Below are 20136 nucleotides of genomic sequence, written 5' to 3'. Positions count from 1 at the left end.
TCAGTTTCTTTAGGATTATCACTCGAAATTCCCTGTCATTCATTTCAAGGGCTTCTTGTTCCATAGGTCTAGAGTTTGAGATTTATTACCTTTTGGTGGTGTACTTTCTTGGTTTTTTGCATTTCTGCTATCTCTTTTTGGGTGTTTGTTCATTTTGGCAGGGAGTTTCACTCGGGTCTTGGACCTCTGCGGGAAGCCTCCTCTCTGGTTAGCTTGAACTCTACTAGGCCACTGGATTCCGCCCTGCCAGTCCCACAAGGTATGTGTGTTCTGCACCTCGCTATCAGGGCATTTTCCCACTCTGTGTGCACTAGGTGGGGCTGTTGAGGTTTGCAAAGGGGGCCCGCAGGGTGTGTAATTTTTTTTTCCAAGACTCCGCCTCTGTTTGCCGGACCCCTCCCCACTCTGTGAGCTCAGTACAGGGCTGAGGCGTGTCTTCTGCAATCCTCGTCTATCAGCTGGGACATCAAAGCTGTGCCCTGCCCCGCCCTGCCCAGGAAGAGTTTCAGGTGTCTGGTAGGGATGCTTTGGGTGCTTTTGTGGCCCTGGATAAGGCCTCCTCTGGGTCTCTCACTTTCTTCCCCGTGCTGTGGTATCTGTGTAGTAAAGTTATCTCCAACTCCAGGGTGTGAGCTCCTCGGGGGAGGGTCCCACAGCACACAGTCCCTCTGGGAGTGCTCTCTGGGAGCTTCAATCTAGCTCGAGAGCACTCCGGGCTCCCCTCTCCCAACCAGAAATCAGTTTGGGGTTCTTCCAAACTGAGGGCCACAGAGATGGTATCTGACCCCTGGAAACAGGGAGTTTACCTGGGGCTGAAGCCCAGGGTGTGGTGGAGTGACAATCTGGGCGGGCTCCTCTTCCCTGCCCTCCCAACACAGGCCGGGGGCTCCCCTGCCACCAGCCCCGTCAGAGATCTGTGGGGGGAGTGGGATTGTAGGCCGGTCCACAGGCCCCGGGGGGCCCCGCGTCGAGGTACGCAAGTGGCACGTCTCAGTGAGGAGCCACGCCAAGCCAAGGGGGCCAGCCTGGCCGATCCGAGCTGGCCGTCTCTGTCACCACCCGAGAAAATGGAGGCAGCGCTGATGCCAGGGCCTAGCCTGGTGTGGTAGGTGGGAGCCAGGTGGGCGGGAGCCAGCCTGGCTTCTGCCCCACAAGTGGGGCTGGACTGGGGTGACTCACAGAGCTCACAGAGTTGGGCCGGTCTGGCGCCTTCCATTCTGTTTCTGTGTCGTCTCTGCTGACTTACTTGGCCTTTGTTGTCTCGGGCTGCTCGCTCAAACCTGCAGCGTGGCTTGGGCATTCTCAGGAATCTTCTTTTGTGATGGCCCTAAAACCTCGAATCTGTAGTTGCTTTTTTGTCGTTGTAGGTTAGTTGTTCAAAGATTTATTCGTTTTTTGTTACTCTTGGAAATGCAAATAGTACTCTGGTACACTTCTCAGGTTCGCTCTGTCTCCTGGCACGGCCGCTTCAGACCCATCGCCATCTTGAGTCCCTACCCAGTAAATGCACACATTTAATCGTAAATTCCAAATATTTATATAAATAAAATTGAAATATGAGGCTAGTAAGTATGATATAAAATGATCCAGGTTTGAAAAATAAAGTAAAAAAAAATCACTTTAAAACTACAAAATATACATGAAAACAATGTTTAGATTATGTAGCAGTTCTAACATATTCTAATCCTTCTTCCATATTATTTTCAAAAGAGATCATCAGAACCTTTCCAGACATAAAAAATACATTAAGAAGTATCTTTGGTACCAAACTATCCTTAAATCTTACTTGGTCTAAGACTTGACCAAGCTGACTTTCTCAGTTCTTCATTTCTTAGATATTCACTAATGACAAAAAATAAAATGTCTCTCTATTAAAGCGCTTTATGTATTTTATACAAATGGGGAATGAGGAATTAAGGCTAGTAAATTTTTGTGATGGCCATAAACTATTTAAACATTTGTACTTTTTTATTGACTTAATATTAATGTAATTCCTCCTGTAGTGTTTTAGGGACAATCCCTTGTCAGAAAGTTATTATTTCTATGCTTTAGCATTTTAAGTGTTAAGGTTCTCCTTAGGGTCTTTCTGTATTAAAGGTCAATTAATTTCTTAATGCAAAAATGAAAACTGAGCGAAATGTTTTTGATAATAAATTAATACTTAGCATGTACAAAGTCCTTATGAATTGGTGAGTATTGTTTTCAATGCCTTACATTTAGTACTCAAAATAATTTATAGTTAAGTACTATTATTATCCCAATTTTACAGATGAAAAAAGTGGCACAGTGAAGGTAAGTCATTTTCCCAAGATTCCATAGCTAGTAAATGGTAGAGCCTGGATGCAAACATCAGGTGTCTGCTTCTGGAATCCCATGCTTTTAAGTACTGCATATGGCCTCTCCAGGCAGTGTGAGTTAAATATGCTCCGTGAACTATATAGGAAAACATGAACTATCAGGGATTTATCTTCTGATATATGTTCTCTTTTTGTTAACCTGCCATCTTGACAGAGAATAGCATATGGATAACATTTAATTTTTCTGCATTTTGTAGGTAAAATAATTTGTCATTTAATGATTCTTTATAAATTATTGCTTATTTTTCCCATTTTCATGGCTTTTTAAACATCTATAATTGAAATTTCCCAGGCCTTTTAACATTTATTTTTCTTAACCTTTAAAAATATTTTTAAGAATAAATAATATGTGTTCCTTGTGGAAAACAAAGAAAAAAATTAAAATATAAATTTCTATAAACACTGCTAGCTCTTAATGCACTTATCAGTTAACTTCTGCTGCCCAGTGAACAGCCACAAAACTCAGAATCTTAACTCAACAACCATCTGTTGTCACAATCTACGGGTTAGCTGAGGTGGTTCTGCTTTACACTGAAGGTTGACTGGCTGGGAGTTTTTCTACTGGTGATGGCAGGAGTGCAAGAGGACATGACCCAATGTATAAGCACATTTCAAGCTCATGCTTGAGTCATGCAATTGTTCAAAGCAAGTCACATGACTGAATCCAAAGGCGGTAAATAGGGAAGTACAGTCTGCCTATGATGAGGTCATGACAAGAATAGGGATTCAAGGAGGGATAAATAACTGGAGCCACTAGTTGAATCTATCACAATGTATTTTATTCGTTAAAAAAAAAAAAAACACCTCTATCTGTCTGTCTGTCCATCTATCTACAGGTTGATATGTGTGTTGGTGTAAGTGCATCTGTTTACACATGCGATCTAAATTTTCCCTGATATCACCAACCTATCACTAGAAAATGAAGTCACATCTACATTTAAATCCAAATTAAAATGACAGTTATCTTTCCTGCCCAAGCAGGAATCATGACACTGTCAATATGTCAGCTAGTAATTCCTATTACCAAAGGAGTGATTTGCATATTACCACAGACCTGCCTGTCAACAGCAGTTACCTGCTTGCCATGATTTTACTCTTGGCCTTGCCTTTGGTTCATGCTTGGCTAGAATGAACATCCTCATAGAGTAAGCTCTGTTTGTGTCTCTGGTTATCACCTTAGGCTAAATTCCCAGAAGTGGAATTGCTTGGAAAAAAGCTAAGGATTTTTTAAAAGCTCTTTGTACATAGTGACAATTTCACTTTATCCCTTCACTAGTAATAGATACTATAATTTAATTTTTTTTTCTATTTTACATGCAATAAACGGTATCATTTCATTTGTTTATTAGTGAAGTTGAACTTTTTAAACTGTTTACTGGCCATTTAAAAATTTACTTGTTCCTTACTTTCTTAATTAATTCATCCATACATAGTAAAGTGTCCATGTCTTGGACCTTTAGAATTTATGGGATTATTTAAATACACCATTGAGCCTCCTCTCCTGTGCTGATGACGGAGACCTAGGAAAAAGAAGTCAACTATCTACTAACTTACTGCTTATTAGTGGTAGAAATGTCCTGATAATTATAAATAACATTGGCAACGTTATTGTCTTCTCATTCTTTGAGAAAAACTGGCCTAAAATTTGCTGTACAAACTAGATCTAGACCAGCACTTTTGAAAAGAAATTTAATGAAAGCTACATGTGTTACCTTAAAGTTTCTAAGAGCCACATTAAAAAAGATATAACAGGTAAGAATAATTTTAATCATACATTTTATTTATGAAATCTTTTATATGTTTTTTTGGTATGAAGTCTTTGAATTCCAAAGTGTATTTTATACTTAGAGCACATGCTAATTTGGAATAGCCACATTTTAAGTGCTTAACAACTGCGGGTGGCTTGTGGCCGCAGTATTGGATGCCATAGAGCTAGATCATGTTCTCAAAATCCAATGGAATCTCAGTAGGAATAAAAAGACTATGCGTCAATGAAAAGTGTTCATTTTAATAAAATGAATATTTTATAGAAACACAGAGAAGGCATATAGTGAGTACTCAATATAAATTTATTGAATAAACAATTCTCATGTGGAAATTAATTTGGATAAAAAACTGAGGCAGGATAGAATAGGGATTTGCCCCAGGGAGGATGCTCATGGATATCCAGGATGTTCAAGCTGACACCAGCTATAAACACCTTAACCGCTGTATTAGTCCATTTGTGTTGCTATAGCAGAATACTTGGAACTGGGTAATGTATAAAGAAAAAAGGTTTATTTGGCTTACAATTCTGGGACAGCTGCATCTGGCATGGGCCTCAGGCTGCTTCTACTCATGGCGGAAAGTGGCAGGCAGCTGGGAGGTATGAGCAGATCACATGGTGAGAGGAAGCAAGAGAGAGAGGAGGTGCCAGGGTCTTTTAAACAACCAGCTCTCACAGGAACTAATAGAGCGAGAACTCTTTCATTAATCCCCCCTCCCCCAGGGAGAGCATTAATCCATTCATGAGGGATCTGCCCCCATGACTCAATCAGTTTCCAACACTGACACATTGGAGATCAAATTTCCACATGCATTTTGGAGCGGACAACACATCCAAACTCCATCAACCACCCTACCAATCAGCTCACCCTTCTTCAAAGCCTTGTGGTTTTCTGAGCAAGAAATAAAACCACAAAGTACAAAAACCCTCTTTTTTCTTTGATTCTCCGAAAACAGCTTGCTCAAGCAAAAAGGCACCCAAGCTCCATTTTCTCCCCCGTTTTTTGGAATATTCCTCCCCTAGTTAAGGTAGAGAAACATCCCCATCCAAGAACAACATATAAACCCTTCCCTAAGGATTCATGGGGCCCTCCTTATTCACAGGGAGATGCCCATGCAACCTCTCTGCATGTACTTTCACTTTGCAATAAACTTTGAGTGTGAGTGTGACTCTGCTGGTGAGCAAAGTAATTGTGGGTTTGAGATGGGATTCTTCCCTTGGGAAATCCAAGGACCCGTGTCTCTGACATCAAAACTACTTAACATATATTTCCTTTTATACTACATTATGAAACTTATCATTTGTTTATCAATTTTTAAAAATTGTTCCAAGAACGCATCAGAAATTCTCAAGACAGATTATCCAAAATTCATTCCTCCCTACACATTTGAATAGCTTGGTAACCTTATATGAAACCTTAGTAAGTTAGAAAGGACACACACCTGACCAACTATAAAAAGAAATAATTTTCTAACTCTATAAAATAAAAGCTTGTTTGCCACAATATGCTCATTTGTAGTACATTGATGATGAACAAATAAGTTTGGTAGAAACCTGGGGTGAGATAGCACTTTAAAAAAAAAAAATTATTTATTTATTTATTTTATTTTTAAATTTTATTTTGTCGATATACAATGAGGTTGATTATTGTGGCCCAATACCGAAACCCCCCTCCCTCCTCCCTCTCCCCCTTCCCACCCAACACTGTCCTTTCTGTTTGCTTGTTGTATCAACTTCAAGGAGTTGTAGTTGTTAAGTCTTCTTCCCTCCTCCAGATTGTGTGTGTGTGTGTGTGTGTGTGTGTGTGTGTGTTTGGATTTATTTATTTATTTTTAGGTCCCACCAATAAGTGAGAACATGTGGTATTTCTCTTTCTGTGCCTGACTTGTTTCACTTAATATAATTCTCTCAAGGTCCATCCATGTTGTTGCAAATGGCAGTATTTCATTCATTTTTATAGCTGAGTAGTATTCCATCATGTAGATATACCACAATTTCTGTATCCACTCCTCTGATGATGGACATTTGGGCTGGTTCCAACTCTTGGCTATTGTAAAGAGTGCTGCAATGAACATTGGGGAACACGTATATCTTCGACTTGATGATTTCCATTCCTCTGGGTATATTCCCAGCAGTGGGATAGCTGGGTCATATGGCAGATCTATCTGCAATTGTTTGAGGAAACTCCATACCATTTTTACACTTTTTAAAACTTTTATCCCAAGCGTTTGACCCCACAGCTCAGCAAGGTAGAACAGGAAAAGATGAACAGTAAAATCAAAAGAGTATAAGACCTAGTTGTTTCCTTCTACCTCTCAAACTTGACAAACATTTCCCAGACTGAGGGATGAACCAATGGGAGAGGACATTTGGACAGGAAGTAAGTACATGTGGCAGGCCACTGTGTTCTGTTCTGGCAAGTTCCCTTCATAGGCACACCTCAGGAGCCTTAGGTGCCTAAATCAATGTCTGTTTCATATCCAGTCTCTAATCTAGTGATGTTAATCTTCTTCTATCTGCCATCTGGAGTGATGGATTAGAAGGAAACACACGAGAAATCTGAAAATCAGGAGGAAAAATACTGCAGGAGTTCAGACAGCAAGGGCCTGAACTGGTGAGATAGCAGTAGGAATTTAAAAAGGGGAGAGATTCGGGCCGGCCCGGTGGCGCACTGCTACAGTGCGCCACTTGGGAGCGTGGCGGCGCTCCCGCCGAGGGTTCGGATCCCACATACAGACCGGCCGCTCACTGGCTGAGTGAGGTGTGGGCGCAACACCGAGGGTTGCGATCCGTTGCCGGTCATGAAAAAAGACAAAAAGGGGGAAAAAATAAAATAAAAATAAAAAGGGGACAGATTCAAAACAATAATTATTTAATAAAGTTGATAAATCTATAGAATATCATTCTTAACTTCTCACTTTCCCTGTGGCCAACATATACACGCTATATTTTACCTGTAAAGTTTAACAATGTACTTTATCTCATTAAGGGCACTGAGATGTCCTGAAGAATAGAAGTTAATCTGAGATGTCCTGGAGAATAGAAGTTAATCAGCTCCTAACCGAGATGGAGTAACAGGGACCAGCTCTGCCCTCCTACTGGAAACAACAACAACAATAAAAAAACAGGGAAAATATATAAAACCAGGTGTTTAAGACACTGGACATTCAGCAAGGAATCACAGTGATCTCTGGGAGATGGAAAACAAAAGAAACCAGCCCTGTGTTAAGCCAAAATTGGATGAGAACAGGTTCGAGATGCTAAAACAACCTCCAAACACAAGAAGTATGAAGTAAACTACAGGAAGGTACCATGCAATTAAATTGCTTAAAGCCAGTGATAAAGAGAAATCCTAAAAATGAAGAGGGATATAAGACACCTTCCCTCCAGAGAAACAAGGATAAAGATGACAGCAATGTAAATAAAGCAAAAGATAGTAGTGTTAACACCCCTAAAGTACTAGAAAGAAAGAAAGAACCTTTAACCTACAATTCTACACCCAGAAAATATATCCTTCAGAAACCAAGGTGAAATAGTTTTTCAAAAATATAAAACCTGGGAAGATTCACCACCAACATACGTTCACTGCAAGGAATGTTAAAGAATGTCTTCCATGAGAAAGGAAAATGGTACCAGACAGAAATCTGGATCTACAAAGGCATAAAGAGCCCTGGAAATGGTAACTAGATGGTAAATATAAAAAAAAGTTTTTATTATTTAAATACATTTAAAAGATACTTGATTTTTTCAACTAAAAATAACAGCAACCTATGGTGTTGTTAATAGCATATGTGAAAGAATAAGGTATGATAATAGCCCAAAAGGTGGGAAGAGAGAAATGAAGTATAATGTTGTTTCTTAAGCGTGTCTAACTATTCTGGGTTCCAATGGGAAGGGCCAGCTTTTTCCTCTTACTGACCGAGGCCCTGGTGACCAGGTGGGTACACACATACCAGGCATTTAAAAAAACTACTTATGACCTAAAGTGTGAACGCAGTGTGACTAGAGGTGGTGCAGGCACACATTACCCTTCTTTGTTCCTTGAAGCAGGAACTTATACAAGAAGCCCTTCAGCTTGTGATATCAAAGGGATATCAAATTTAATCTACAGATTGACAAAAATGAACTAAAATCCCAAACGAAACTTAGGTGGTTTTGTGTGTGAATGTGAATATAAATGTGAGTATGTATGTTTTTAAAACATGATAAGCTGATTAAACAAATATATCTAAGAATAATGAAGGTAGGAGGACATACTGCACCAGTTAGTAAGAATTACTAGAAAGGGAGTTGAAATGCTCTAAGTCAGGAAAGAGGAAGGAAGGTTATTCTGTACTTTCTTCCCCACAGCAAGCAGGGTGCAGTCTTCATGGAAGGAAGCAGGGAAGAGCTGAACAGCAGCAGGTCAGGATCCAGATTTGGGCCTGAGGGCTCACTGGGGCAGACTCAGGGGAAACGCAATGTAATTCAGGAAGTGCTGGGTCTGTCCCATGTGCCAGCACCTGGGCAAACTCAGCTTTCAAAAAACCCTGATGCTAGGACCAAGTGGACCCTAGCAAATGAGGCCCGTAGGCAGTCCCCAAATGGCCTTTAGTTCTCATTTCTCCTTCATCTATTACACCTGGAGTTAGTACACTGGCCCCAGGTTCATCCTTTCCATTGCCTAGAAACATTCTGCAGTAGTGAGAAGAAAAATGAAGTAAGACACACAAGGTCGTCTTAGGCAAGGAGGAGTGCGAACAGTGTGTGCTCTAAAAGAATTCAGACCAGGGTTCAAATTCTGACACTTGTGAGCCATGTGAAGTCAGGAAAATTGCTAAGTTCTACGAGGCTCCAGCTGTTTGTGAAGTGAGCTTGATAAGCCCTGCCTTGCAGGATTCTGGGGATGAATGTAATGTATAAAAGCCCCTGGCACAGTGCCCGGACTTGGTTGCATTTTTGATAAGTGGCAATTATTACTATTATCATTTTGACCCCAGATCCTACAGAAATCTGCTCTGTGATATTTTTTTTTTTTTTTTGTAAACCAAGAGATGTCAGAGAATTTGTATTCTATGATACAGCACACAAATCAGTCAAAATGCTGCTTAGCAAGTGAAACTCAGTTACTTACTATATAACTTCTTGCAGTTATATTATTCACTGTGAGTGTGCGGGAGCATTCCCAAACTGGATGTAACTTAAGGCTCCTAGAATTTGTGTCAAGGGCTTACTCCTTCCATCCTTTCCAACTGTCCTTCCATCCAAACCATGCCTATTTTCATTTATTTCCCTTCCATGAAAAATCTAGCCCTTAAGAGTTTGCCAAATTACACTCAAGACAACCAAACAAAAGGCCCTTTTAATGGAGTGGGATCTGTCTCTTCCAGGCCAGAGTGAACACTGCCAGCAGAGTGCCTTCTGAGCACACCTATGTCAGGTGCTATCACCCCTATTTCTTAGAAACTCCCTGGAGCTGATGTGCATAAAACACATAGTCCGTGCACTGCACTGGGAAAAGGACACTGGGGAAGGATACAGGACACCTTCCATTCCTTCCCTAGGAGATGGGATTCTTTCTGGTTTATCCATGACACCAAAGTAACTACTAAAAGCAGTTCTCCATACTAGGCATTAGTCCAGGACACACCTTTTTGAGGACCGGGCCCCTGCTCACCACTCCCACAGCCTTATCTGACCCTCCAAACAGCCTAACTTAAAATGAACTGATTTTAAGGACTTGCAGTTTCCCGAGGCTCCAAATTCACCCGCCTCAGGGCATCTGCACATGACTGCTGTCAATTGCATCCTCCCAAAGTAATTTGATTTGTCCTTTATGTTTTATAGGGTATATCTCACCATTTTCATTACGTGACAGCTGCTCTTAGACTTTAAAATTCAGTGGGCATAGGTGGGCTGTGTTTATCCCTAGGCTCCCAAAATTAGCACAGAGCTTTTCAAAGAGCAGATGTCCAAGTAATGTGTAAGAAATAAATAATGAGACAATGTGCAAGAAGTCTAATTTATTACAATGTATATGTACTTTCTCCTACATTTTGAATAAGCTAATCATATACAAATGTATATCCTCTACTTTTACAGAACAGACTACAAATGACAAGGAAATACAAGTATTAATAATCTTTTACTTTTTTCTGTTTTTTTGACCCCAACTATTTTCCTGCTGTGTCTTTTCACATTTCCAAGGAAATGCCTAATCCACCACGCTATCTTGTTTGAGATCACTAAATAAGATAGAAAACTTCACAATTGTTTCTATAAAATAGTAAAACTCTTATTCTTAATACTCATACACATCAATAAATGTATGACTTATTATCACTTATAAATGTGGACTCTGAAGCTACTTAAACTTTCTATTAAGAGGAACATTTAAACCAATATCCAAGTTACCATATAAGAACAAGAACACACACGTTACACACTGTGTTGTTGCTAGTTTGCCACCCTCACCCGAACCTCCACCAATGAGAACATTAGCTGTCCTCTTCAACAACACAGTCAAGAATTTTCCTCAGCCTTCACTTGGGGCAGGAAGGCTTCTGGAAGCGGCCCTATAACAAGCGATGGCCATGACAGCAGCACGAAGCCTAGCTGCAAATCTGGCTCGGGCTCGCTCCTCTTCATCTCTCAGAGCCTCTTCATACAAGCGTGGGTAGGCACTAGGGACAGTCCGATTGAGTGTGCAAAAAAACTTGAGAACTTTCATCTTGCTGGTTTCAGCGTAGGCTCTTGGACCCCACAGGAATTCAAAGCTTGGAGGATCACTGTTGCGCACCTGACGATATTCCAGGTACTTTTCTTTTACCAAATCTGTGGTGAGAAGCTTCCTGGGTTCCCCAAAGATGAAATGCTTCTTCCCACAGTATACTCCCATCAGATTTAGCAATTTCCAGATGTGCTCCTCAGTGGCACGATTGCCGTTCGAGAAGATGAGAGCCAGAACAGTCATCAGCAGGCCAGTCTTGGGCAAGCCTCTCTTGTCATTCACTCTTGCATCACAGCTTAGATCCAGTTTGTTGACGAGGACATAGAGATTCCTGTTGGGATCGACTTCTTTCATGTCAAGGCCAAAGATCAGCTCCAGGTGCCGAGAGGTTCTCCTCAGGATCTCAGGGAAGCGGTTCTTATCTGTTTTGATCACATTTCTCAGCATATCTGCCTTTGTAACAGGCTCTTTCTTTTGATACTTGCTCAGCAGGTAACGCATCAGCATCGTAGACTTCTTTTCTACAGGGCCTCTTTGCCTGTGCCCAGTGGAAGCCTGGGCCTGTGGGGTATTTGGCTTTTCCTCAACTCGGCTGGTGGCGCCTGCATGAGACCTTGTGGAGGAAGCAGCTGCTGCAGCAGCAGTGCCGGATGGGGCTTTCCCTGGCTTTTGCTGATCGCTGGTTGTTCCAGAAGCAGATGACCTCTGGGGATTTTCTTTGAAATGACGAGAAGAGGAAGAGACAGACTTTTCTTTCTCTGCTACAGTGGCTGGAGCACCCTTCACACCCTTGTGTTCTTCTCGAGCCTGGCGGCGTTTCTCACGGGCACGGAGCTTACTCTTCTGACCCCGAGGCATGATGACTGCGGTCAGAGACAGCAGGCACGAGTGTGGGACAGAGGGCAGATGATTCAGTGACCTGTAGGGAAGAGGATGAGATGGTGTGATCCTCCTCAGCAGGGCAACACCACCTTGGCTTTATCAAAGGCGGCCTCTTACAGGTTTCTTGGAGGGCACTGCTCAAGGAACCCACAAACCTCCGTTTCACTGATGAGCCTTTCCCCTGAGGACCCTGTGGACGTAACTAGAGTGTATGTTAGGCTGCAGCCCTCCCGTGGTGCCTGCGTCTTACTGCGGCTGACAGAGTCTGGCCCTTTACCTTCCCACATACCCTGTGGAGCTTCCTCTGTTGTGCGGTAGGAAATGTTTCTCTCAATTCACACTCAGGGTCATCACCTTAACTTCTGGTGTGACCTGTGATCTCTCTGTTTAAGTGCTTTGAGGCTGACTCCCTCATTCCAGAGCCCTCAGCTCCCTGATGCCCTGGACGAGGAATTGAGGGTGAATCTCATCTGACCACATCTGCCCAAGGACACCCTGGGATGGCAGCAATGGCAGAGCTCTGTGAGATCCTTTCTATCCTGGGTTAATTAGAGTTCTTGGTCCTCACTCAGAATCCTCACATTTTCTTCTTGTAGGGCCTGATTCCCCTCCCTCTGCTGGCCTGAGGCTTATTCCCTCAAAGCAAGGCCTTCACATCCCTGAGCCTCCTGAAGAGGATATTAGGGAGGTCTCAGACTTATCTTCTTCAGGGACCCCATCAGGAGTGACACAGTATGTAAGGCTCTGTGAAACCCCCTCTGTTCTCCTCAGCGTTATGGTTTCTCATCATGACTCCTCACCTTGACAGCCTTGTACCTTCCCCTCTACAGCCCTGAGGCCTACACCAATCAGACCAAGGCCCTCATACACCTGATATCCCAGAGTATGCCGTGGGGGGGAGGGGGGAAGGAGAGTGGGGGCGGGGTGAGCACTCAGAAGGACACATCCACCCAGGGTTTCCCAAGGCTAAACACAGAAGTAGAGCCTGCCTCCCTCAGTCCACACTTTGATTTGCCGAAGGGCCTGAGTCACCTCCTCTTAATGACCTGCTACTGCCATGTCAGACCAAGGCCCTCCTCCCCCTGTGGTCACTAAGAATAAAGTGAGGATACCTTAGCCTCACAGTTCTGTAGAAGAGCTACCAGGGCTCACTGTAGTGGTGGCACCCTGGGGGGATCCCTTTGTCCTAGGAGAGAAAGTCCCCTCACTCCTTGCTCAAGGTTCTGAACTTAACTCTCAGGCTCACTGAAGAGGACTCCCTCTGCTGCCTGAGTCATCTAGCCTTACACCAAGGCTCTTATGCATCCTCCCCCACCCCTGCGAGAAGGTAAAAAGAGGGATCACCTGCAGCCTTACAGCCATGCCAGGGGCCTCCTGGACTGACAGCAGGGGCGGGGCTCTGTAAGGCCTGCACTGTTCTAGGGAGGCCGTTTTTTGCACAATTCAAATAGGTACATTTCATGGAGGCGTGGCAGAGCCTGAGACTCCTTTCTCTGCTGGCCCGAGGCAAAAACCCTGGTGAGACACCTTCATCTCCATAAGCCGCTAAAAGTTGGAAGATGGGTGTGTCATTTCCGCCAGGTGCAGGGCTCTGCAGGGACCTCTCTGTTATGGGGGATGGGGAATTCTACTGAACTCATACAGGGCCCTTCATTGGCTCTTGGCAGGTCTTGGGACCTTCCCTCTGCTGGCTTGATGCCAATACCCAAGTCCAATGCTGTCGCTTCCTTGATTCCCGACAAGGGTAATTCTGAGGGCGCTATCTCGGCCCATCCCTGCCAGGGGCCTTCTGAGGCTGACGGAGGGGCGGGACTGGAGGACCTACTCTCTTTGGGGGTAGGGTGCGTCCTTAAACCTTACTCGACGTCTTCACCTTACCTTTTGGCAGAGCCTGGACGTCTCCCTCTGCTGACTAGACGCCAAGTGTCTCACGGAAAGGTCTCTTGTCTCACGACAACGTCTCGTGTCCCACAGACTCCAGAGGCGGAAGTCAGTGTGCGCCTCTTCCGGTCACCCCTGCGTGGGGCCTCCCAGGGCTGACTGCAGGGGCGGCACACTAGGTACGGAGCGCAAGGTTCCGCGGTGCCCCCTGTGTTGCTGAGCAGGTGGTTCCGTCAGTCCTGTCCTCAGAGGTAGATCCCTAGTTTGGCTTCTGGCTTCACTGACTGAAGGATCCTTGTGGAAATTCCACCTCCCTATAAGCTCTGGAAAGTTTCTCAACTGAAACCCTTGCACATAGTAAGTTTGCTTCCCAGGCACGACGTGAGGTGGAGAGGCTGCGGCACCAGGGAGGGGCACACAGAACAGGTTCTGAACCATCCGAGAAAGTGCACAGTGACCATGGGGTCCCTTCACTAGACGAATGTAGACATCCGGGAACTTTCTGTTCTGAAAGGTTTAACTTCTACAGAGAAGATGCACATGAGCAGAATTTTGTGAGACCGAGGTCTTTTCACTTTGTCCAGCGTTGCACTGTACTGTGTAGTGAAATTCATTTCATTTTAGACATCATTCATAGTAATAAATATATTATATCCATGTTCTAATATTACTACTTCCTGCATCGAGGCTCTTGGTTTTATGGTAGTGATCTATACACCATCTCTCAGAAGTCACTTATTCATTTGAATAACCCGTGGACTTTTCCTTCTGATTTTCTGAAATGATGATCATATTTTCACCGAAAATTTTCTGTTTCTTCTTAATATTCCTAACTTTCATTTGTTTTTGTATTCTGGTCCTCTGGCTATGTAGTTAGCACACTGTTACGCCTTGTTGTTTACTTTACGGGTAATGCTCCCATCGTTTTACATTTCACGTTTAAGTTTGTTTTCTATAGATTTTAGGAAATGGAAGTTCCTTTATAATGTTAGTTTGCTAAATGTTATTAATCATGCATTTAAGTTGAATTCTTTCAAAAGCATTTTCTCCACCTCAGTACATGATCAAAAGCCTTTTTTTTTTCTAATTTGTTAATGTAATATTTTAGGCAGCTTTTTCCCTTATGTTATATCATCTTTACTTTTCTTACGCGTAGACTTTTTTGTTTTTCCTTCATTTAATTCACTGCTATATGGATCCTGCTCTATTCATTTAGGCTCTTTGCCTCTGTTTGTATGAGCTTGGCTCAAGTGTAATTTTCTTAGCTGAGATTGTTCTCAGCTGGTTCTCTTACTGAAGAGAATTAGCCTGGGAAAATGAATTGACAATTTTCTCATTTTTTTGTATGCTTTGGATGGGCTTCCATAAGTTGGTGGTTAGTTTTTTGGTGATTATTTGGTCTAACTGGCCCCCATCTGCCTGGTCCTGAAACATTTGAGGGTGGCTGGAACTTTAACCACAGTTTCACTTTTTATTGCTCAGTTACAATTTTCTCTTTCTGTTTGGACCAATTAGGCCATTCATATTTTTTCTAAATAATGGCCCATTTTCATTTGCAATTTTACTTTTAATGACAATGCATATATTATTTTCATTATAAAAATTCTCAAACATTTTCGACAGTAGAGAGAATACACCTGGGCTCAGAATCAGCAGTTATCAATACATGGCCAATCTGGTTCTATCTATGCTTGTACTTAACACCATCTCTGCCACTGGAATAATGTGAAACAATCCCAGACATCATACCATTTCATCTTCAATATTTTAGTATCTGTTTCTAAGAGAAATATGCATAAACCAACTATGCTTATCCTACTTTAAAAAATTAACTCCTTCATATAATCAAATGTCCAGTTACATTTCACATTTATCTGACTGACATATATGTATAAAAATATTTTTTTAAACCAGGTTCCAAATAAAATCTAATCATGGCCATTGCTTTTTATGTCCATTAATTTATAGGTTCTTACCCCCGCCCCCAACACACATACATACATTCCATCTTTTTGCTTGTAATTATTTGTTAAACAAAGCCAAAAAAAGAAAACAGGCCTTATGTTCCATCCAGTTTCACGTGGCCTGGATTTTGCCCATCATTGCCTTTTTAATGAGTTTCTAGGTATGAGAACAAGAATAATAGAAAAGGAAGCACAGACTCCAAACATCCTCAAACATCCTCATGTCTACTTATGTCTGGGTTTTCAGGGTCCACTCCTATTGATTGTTGCTGACACTATGTCTGAAGGACTTTTAACAGTATTCATAGTCTACTGAGCTAGAAAAGTTTCTTAAAGGATCAAAGATATACTTTAATTCTGTCTTCCAAGATTCCCATGAAGACATCAAGCGCAACTGCATAAAAAATGATAGACAAACTATACAAATTCTTTAGGCTAGTTCTTGTTCTTTGGTGATAGAAACAACCTGTTTTGTTGCCCAGAACTCTAACCGCACCAGCATCAGTATTCTAATCAACACTGGGGCCAGCAAATCAATTCCGATGCTGCTTAAAAACAGGGAGAAGATCTTCCCTGTTCTAGCAAGCATTATAGTACCATAGATAGCTATGACATAGAATTAATAATATTAATCAGGTGTCTAAATGTATGCAGAACTCAATGATGATATTTGCAGTATTACACAGGGATATAAAACTGCATATCTTCCCTCCCCGCAGGAGTACATATTTGAAATTGGGCAGTACCTAAAATTGAAAAGAAGAAAAATACATAGGGGCTGGGTAGCACAAGAGACTATGAGAAAGGTCATGCAGATTTTTAGTAGTTAGTACCTTTGTTTTTACTCTATGGTCTTGAATATAATCCTATGGAAAAGTTGCTTTCAACTCATTTGGAATTATATAAGATAATCAGCACAAATTATGAGTAGGATAAATTTGTTTCTTACCTTTCTTAATTATTCATGCTACTTAAACACAGAAGAAAGAAAAAAAAATTCATATAAGTAATTTTGCCAAGAAGCTTAGAGTGATGTGGCTTAAATGTTTACATATATTCCTCATATAAATTTTATATTTATATATAACATTAATATTATATAATAATATGCTGTAAATTATATTTATATACATTATAGGTATAATATTTTTACAGTTCTGATATTTATTTAAAGTAAAAAATGAACATAAATAAGTAAAAATAATAAATGTAACAATATAAGAGCTTCCAGTCAAGATGGCAGAAGAGATGGTCCACAGCATCACTCTCTCTCACAAATCAACCAATTTACAGCTATTAAAAAGCAACGACAGCCTAGCTTAGACCCCTAGAGCTCAGGGGAAGAGGAGGAGACATCTATAGAGTTCATGAATGTGGGAGAAGTCACAATGAGAGAAAGAATTGTTCCCACCTTTTTGAATCCCGGCTGCTTCAAGGCTGGCCCTGGTGAGTGCACAGAGCAAGAGCTGGCAAAAGCCACTGCTGTGCCCTTCATATGAAGTTGTGTGGAGATGGCAGGGGTGAAGAGGGTCTTGTTGGTCCTCAGGGCAGCAAGACCACTAACAGGATTCCTGTGGACCCGCATAGGAGCAAGGGGCCACAGACAACGGAAATAAGGAGTCACTCGAAGGCTGGTGAGTCATTGCAAAGGATGGGTGCATGGCCTGTCCAATGGGAAAGGACAGTGGGGGAGATGGGCCCACTAGGAGAACACTGGGGCACAGTGTGGATAGCTGACCTGCCTCCCAGTCAGCGCAGGACCACTCTGTGTAGACTGGTCAAGAATATAGAACTGCAGGGGGAGCAGCTTGCTGAAAAGACAGGTTCAGAGTAGAGTTTCTACACAACCCAGGTATACCAGATCTCACGAGATCTGGAAGTACCTACAAAGTCAATCATTAAAACCTGAGCTGTACAGAAAACCTTCCCCAGGAAATCAGCAACAAAGCAGCAATTTAGCTCGAGCAATGGGCTCAAGTGCTGGTCCCCACAGGAAGTCCCCCCATTTTAGAAGTAAGCAAAGGGCAACAAATTGGTTCAAGTGCAGAGCTGAAGGAGTGGAAACAGCAAATAATCCAACACAGAACTGAAAGAAAAACAAAATACCCACACACCAGAGACAAAGTTTGATATTAACTAGTAAAGGTCTCACTTAACCAGGTAACCTATAAAACTGAGGAGGACCAGAAGCCCTCTGGGCCCCAAAACCAGGGAGTGGGGAGGGCCAGGGGCCTCAGCCATGGCCCCCAACACCCAAAACCAGCCCAGCTACTACTACCAAGCAGCCACAGGAAACACTCAGGGCTCCTGAGCAGGGGCAGTGGGGGGCCAAGGGCTTTGGCCACACCCCCTGACAATCTGCATTCAGCCCAGCAATGACCAAGCCACCATGGAAGCTCCCTAGTCTCCCCTGCAGGAATGAGGGGGGTGCCATGGGCATCAACCATGCCCTCCCCTTCCTCCTTTTCCCACCCTGTTTCTTTCCCCCTTCCCAACTCCTCCTTCCACTCAACTGCTCCACAACAACATCTTAGAATGTACAAACAGATGGAGCCAGGGAGTGGGAAAGACTAAAATGATCCCTGTGGTGTTAAACTGGAATCTGAGGTATCCATGTAAACTCATTATACCTACATATACATACACACACAAACACAGACAAACAAACACAGATACAAAAATAGATATGTGTGAATACATGGGCTAATACGCAAACATTTCCTAGTACTGTCTATTGAGAGGGTCTGGAAACAATGACACCCTAGTAGTAATTAGCATACCTAGTGCCAGACCTTGGTTTCTAAGCACCATTTCTCTATTAAAGGAACCAGGGATCCTTGGAGAAGTGGTTCATTCCAGGGCAGGGGTAGGAAAAATCAAGAGGAGCTTGGAGCATCTTATGGACCAGAAAAATGAAAGTTCTCAAGAAATATGGGGGGGTTTTTTTTGAAAGAACACTTGAAAAAGTTCCTAATGGCCAAATCTTTGAGCAACAAAATATATAATGACAGTATTGAAGTATAATGCAAGGAATAAAATAAGTATTCATGAGCTTATGACAATATAAATAAATAATTGATTAAATAAATAGATGGAAGAGATGCGACAGCTACTTCGTATAGTGGGATTACAATTAGTAAATGTGTAAAGAAGGGAAAAAATAGAAATCACCACTAGGCAAATAACACAGTGGAAAGTATTAAATACATGATCCACTGATAGGTTCTAGAATTAGTGGGCAAGGATTTGAGGAGAAAAGATATTTGCATAGTCTCAAAGTATTTCCCTTGAGATATTTGTTCACTACAGGAGAAATGATTATAATTTTACAGTGGAAACGCCCAGCAGAGACAACCTTAATCAGGTGACCAGTGAGAAGACATTTACATCATGAACCCTGTGATAAAGAGCACTGAGAAAGACATGGCAAAATAACAAAATGCAATGCAGGATTCTTATTGGGATCCTTAAAAGGACATTAAAGGAAAATATAGTGAAGTTTGAATGAGATAGTTAATTTGGTTAAAGCTATTATGACAGCATTAATTTCTTGGTCATAGTAATTGTACTGTGGTTGTCTAAGATGTTAACAATGGAGAAGGCTGGGTGAGGGATATATTGAAACTCTGTCTACTATTTCTGCAACTTTTCTATAAGCCTAAAAGCAGTTTAAAATTAAATGTTTAAAAGCATGCTATAATAAAACAAACTCAGGAGGATTTCCACTCCTAGTTGCTAAAAACAGGCAAAAATAAAAATAGGCAAAATATATGAACTAACTGTTTTCAGACACTGGAAAACAGTCAGTACAGGATTATGATTCCTAAAAAAAAAGGAAACCAAATGAAATAAGCCTCCAAATCATCCTGAATTTTTGCTTGAAGGCAATGTTCTGTACTGTGCTGCAGGGAGGATAAGCCAAAACAGAGCACAATGGACTCACTGAACTAATGAAATGATGATCAGAAATTGGGGGCTGGCCCCATGGCTCACTCTGGAGAGTGTGGTGCTGGTAGTGCCAAGGCCATGGGTTCGGATCCTATACAGGGATGGCCGGTGTGCTTACTGGCTGAGCATGGTGCAGACAATACCGTGCCAAGGCTTGCGATCCCCTTACTGGTCAAAAAAGAAAAAAAAAATTGGGAGCAGTAAGACTGCTGGAATTCGCAGGGCAAGATGTTGAGAAGGAGAAAGCTGTGTAAAGTTAGTGCTCCAGAAATTTGCAGAGGGGTTCCCTTTGGTCTTTCACTGAACAATAAACTGCTCATGGGGAGGACAGTGTTCCATGAGATTGGGCAAAGAACAACTACCAGGGAAATAAAAAAAAATTACTGTAGAGCAGTGAGCTGAACAACTACTGGAACACAAACACACTGGGATACTTTTGATATTAAATAGCCAAAGGGGAGAGTCTTTTTTGAACACCCAAAGTTTGTCAGTAGAGTCTCAGAAAAGTCAAAGTCATAGGAACAGGGCTAATGCAGTCAGAGTAATGGCTACCATACACTATCCCTAACAAAACGTAAAAATAGGCCTAGAAAAGACCAGCATGATGTACAAATGAATAACTGCTTGCCC

The 20136-nt window shown here is 42.1% G+C and overlaps 1 protein-coding gene across 1 annotated transcript; it reads right to left on the bottom strand.

Annotated features, from left to right (window-relative positions):
- Positions 1-10227: 10227 nt before the first annotated feature.
- Positions 10228-13629, bottom strand: LOC103610142 (melanoma-associated antigen B10-like). Its single transcript, XM_008594367.1, has 2 exons — positions 13592-13629; positions 10228-11750 (listed from the first exon to the last, which is right to left on the bottom strand). The coding sequence occupies exon 2, from the start codon at positions 11687-11689 to the stop codon at positions 10637-10639; it is 1053 nt and encodes a 350-aa protein (XP_008592589.1). The 5' UTR covers positions 11690-11750; positions 13592-13629; the 3' UTR covers positions 10228-10636.
- Positions 13630-20136: the final 6507 nt, after the last annotated feature.

The sequence above is a fragment of the Galeopterus variegatus genome, unplaced genomic scaffold (assembly GCF_000696425.1).
Source record: "Galeopterus variegatus unplaced genomic scaffold, G_variegatus-3.0.2 Scaffold10659, whole genome shotgun sequence".
NCBI classification, from domain to species: domain Eukaryota; kingdom Metazoa; phylum Chordata; class Mammalia; order Dermoptera; family Cynocephalidae; genus Galeopterus; species Galeopterus variegatus.
This window is presented reverse-complemented; position numbering and strand designations above follow the sequence as displayed.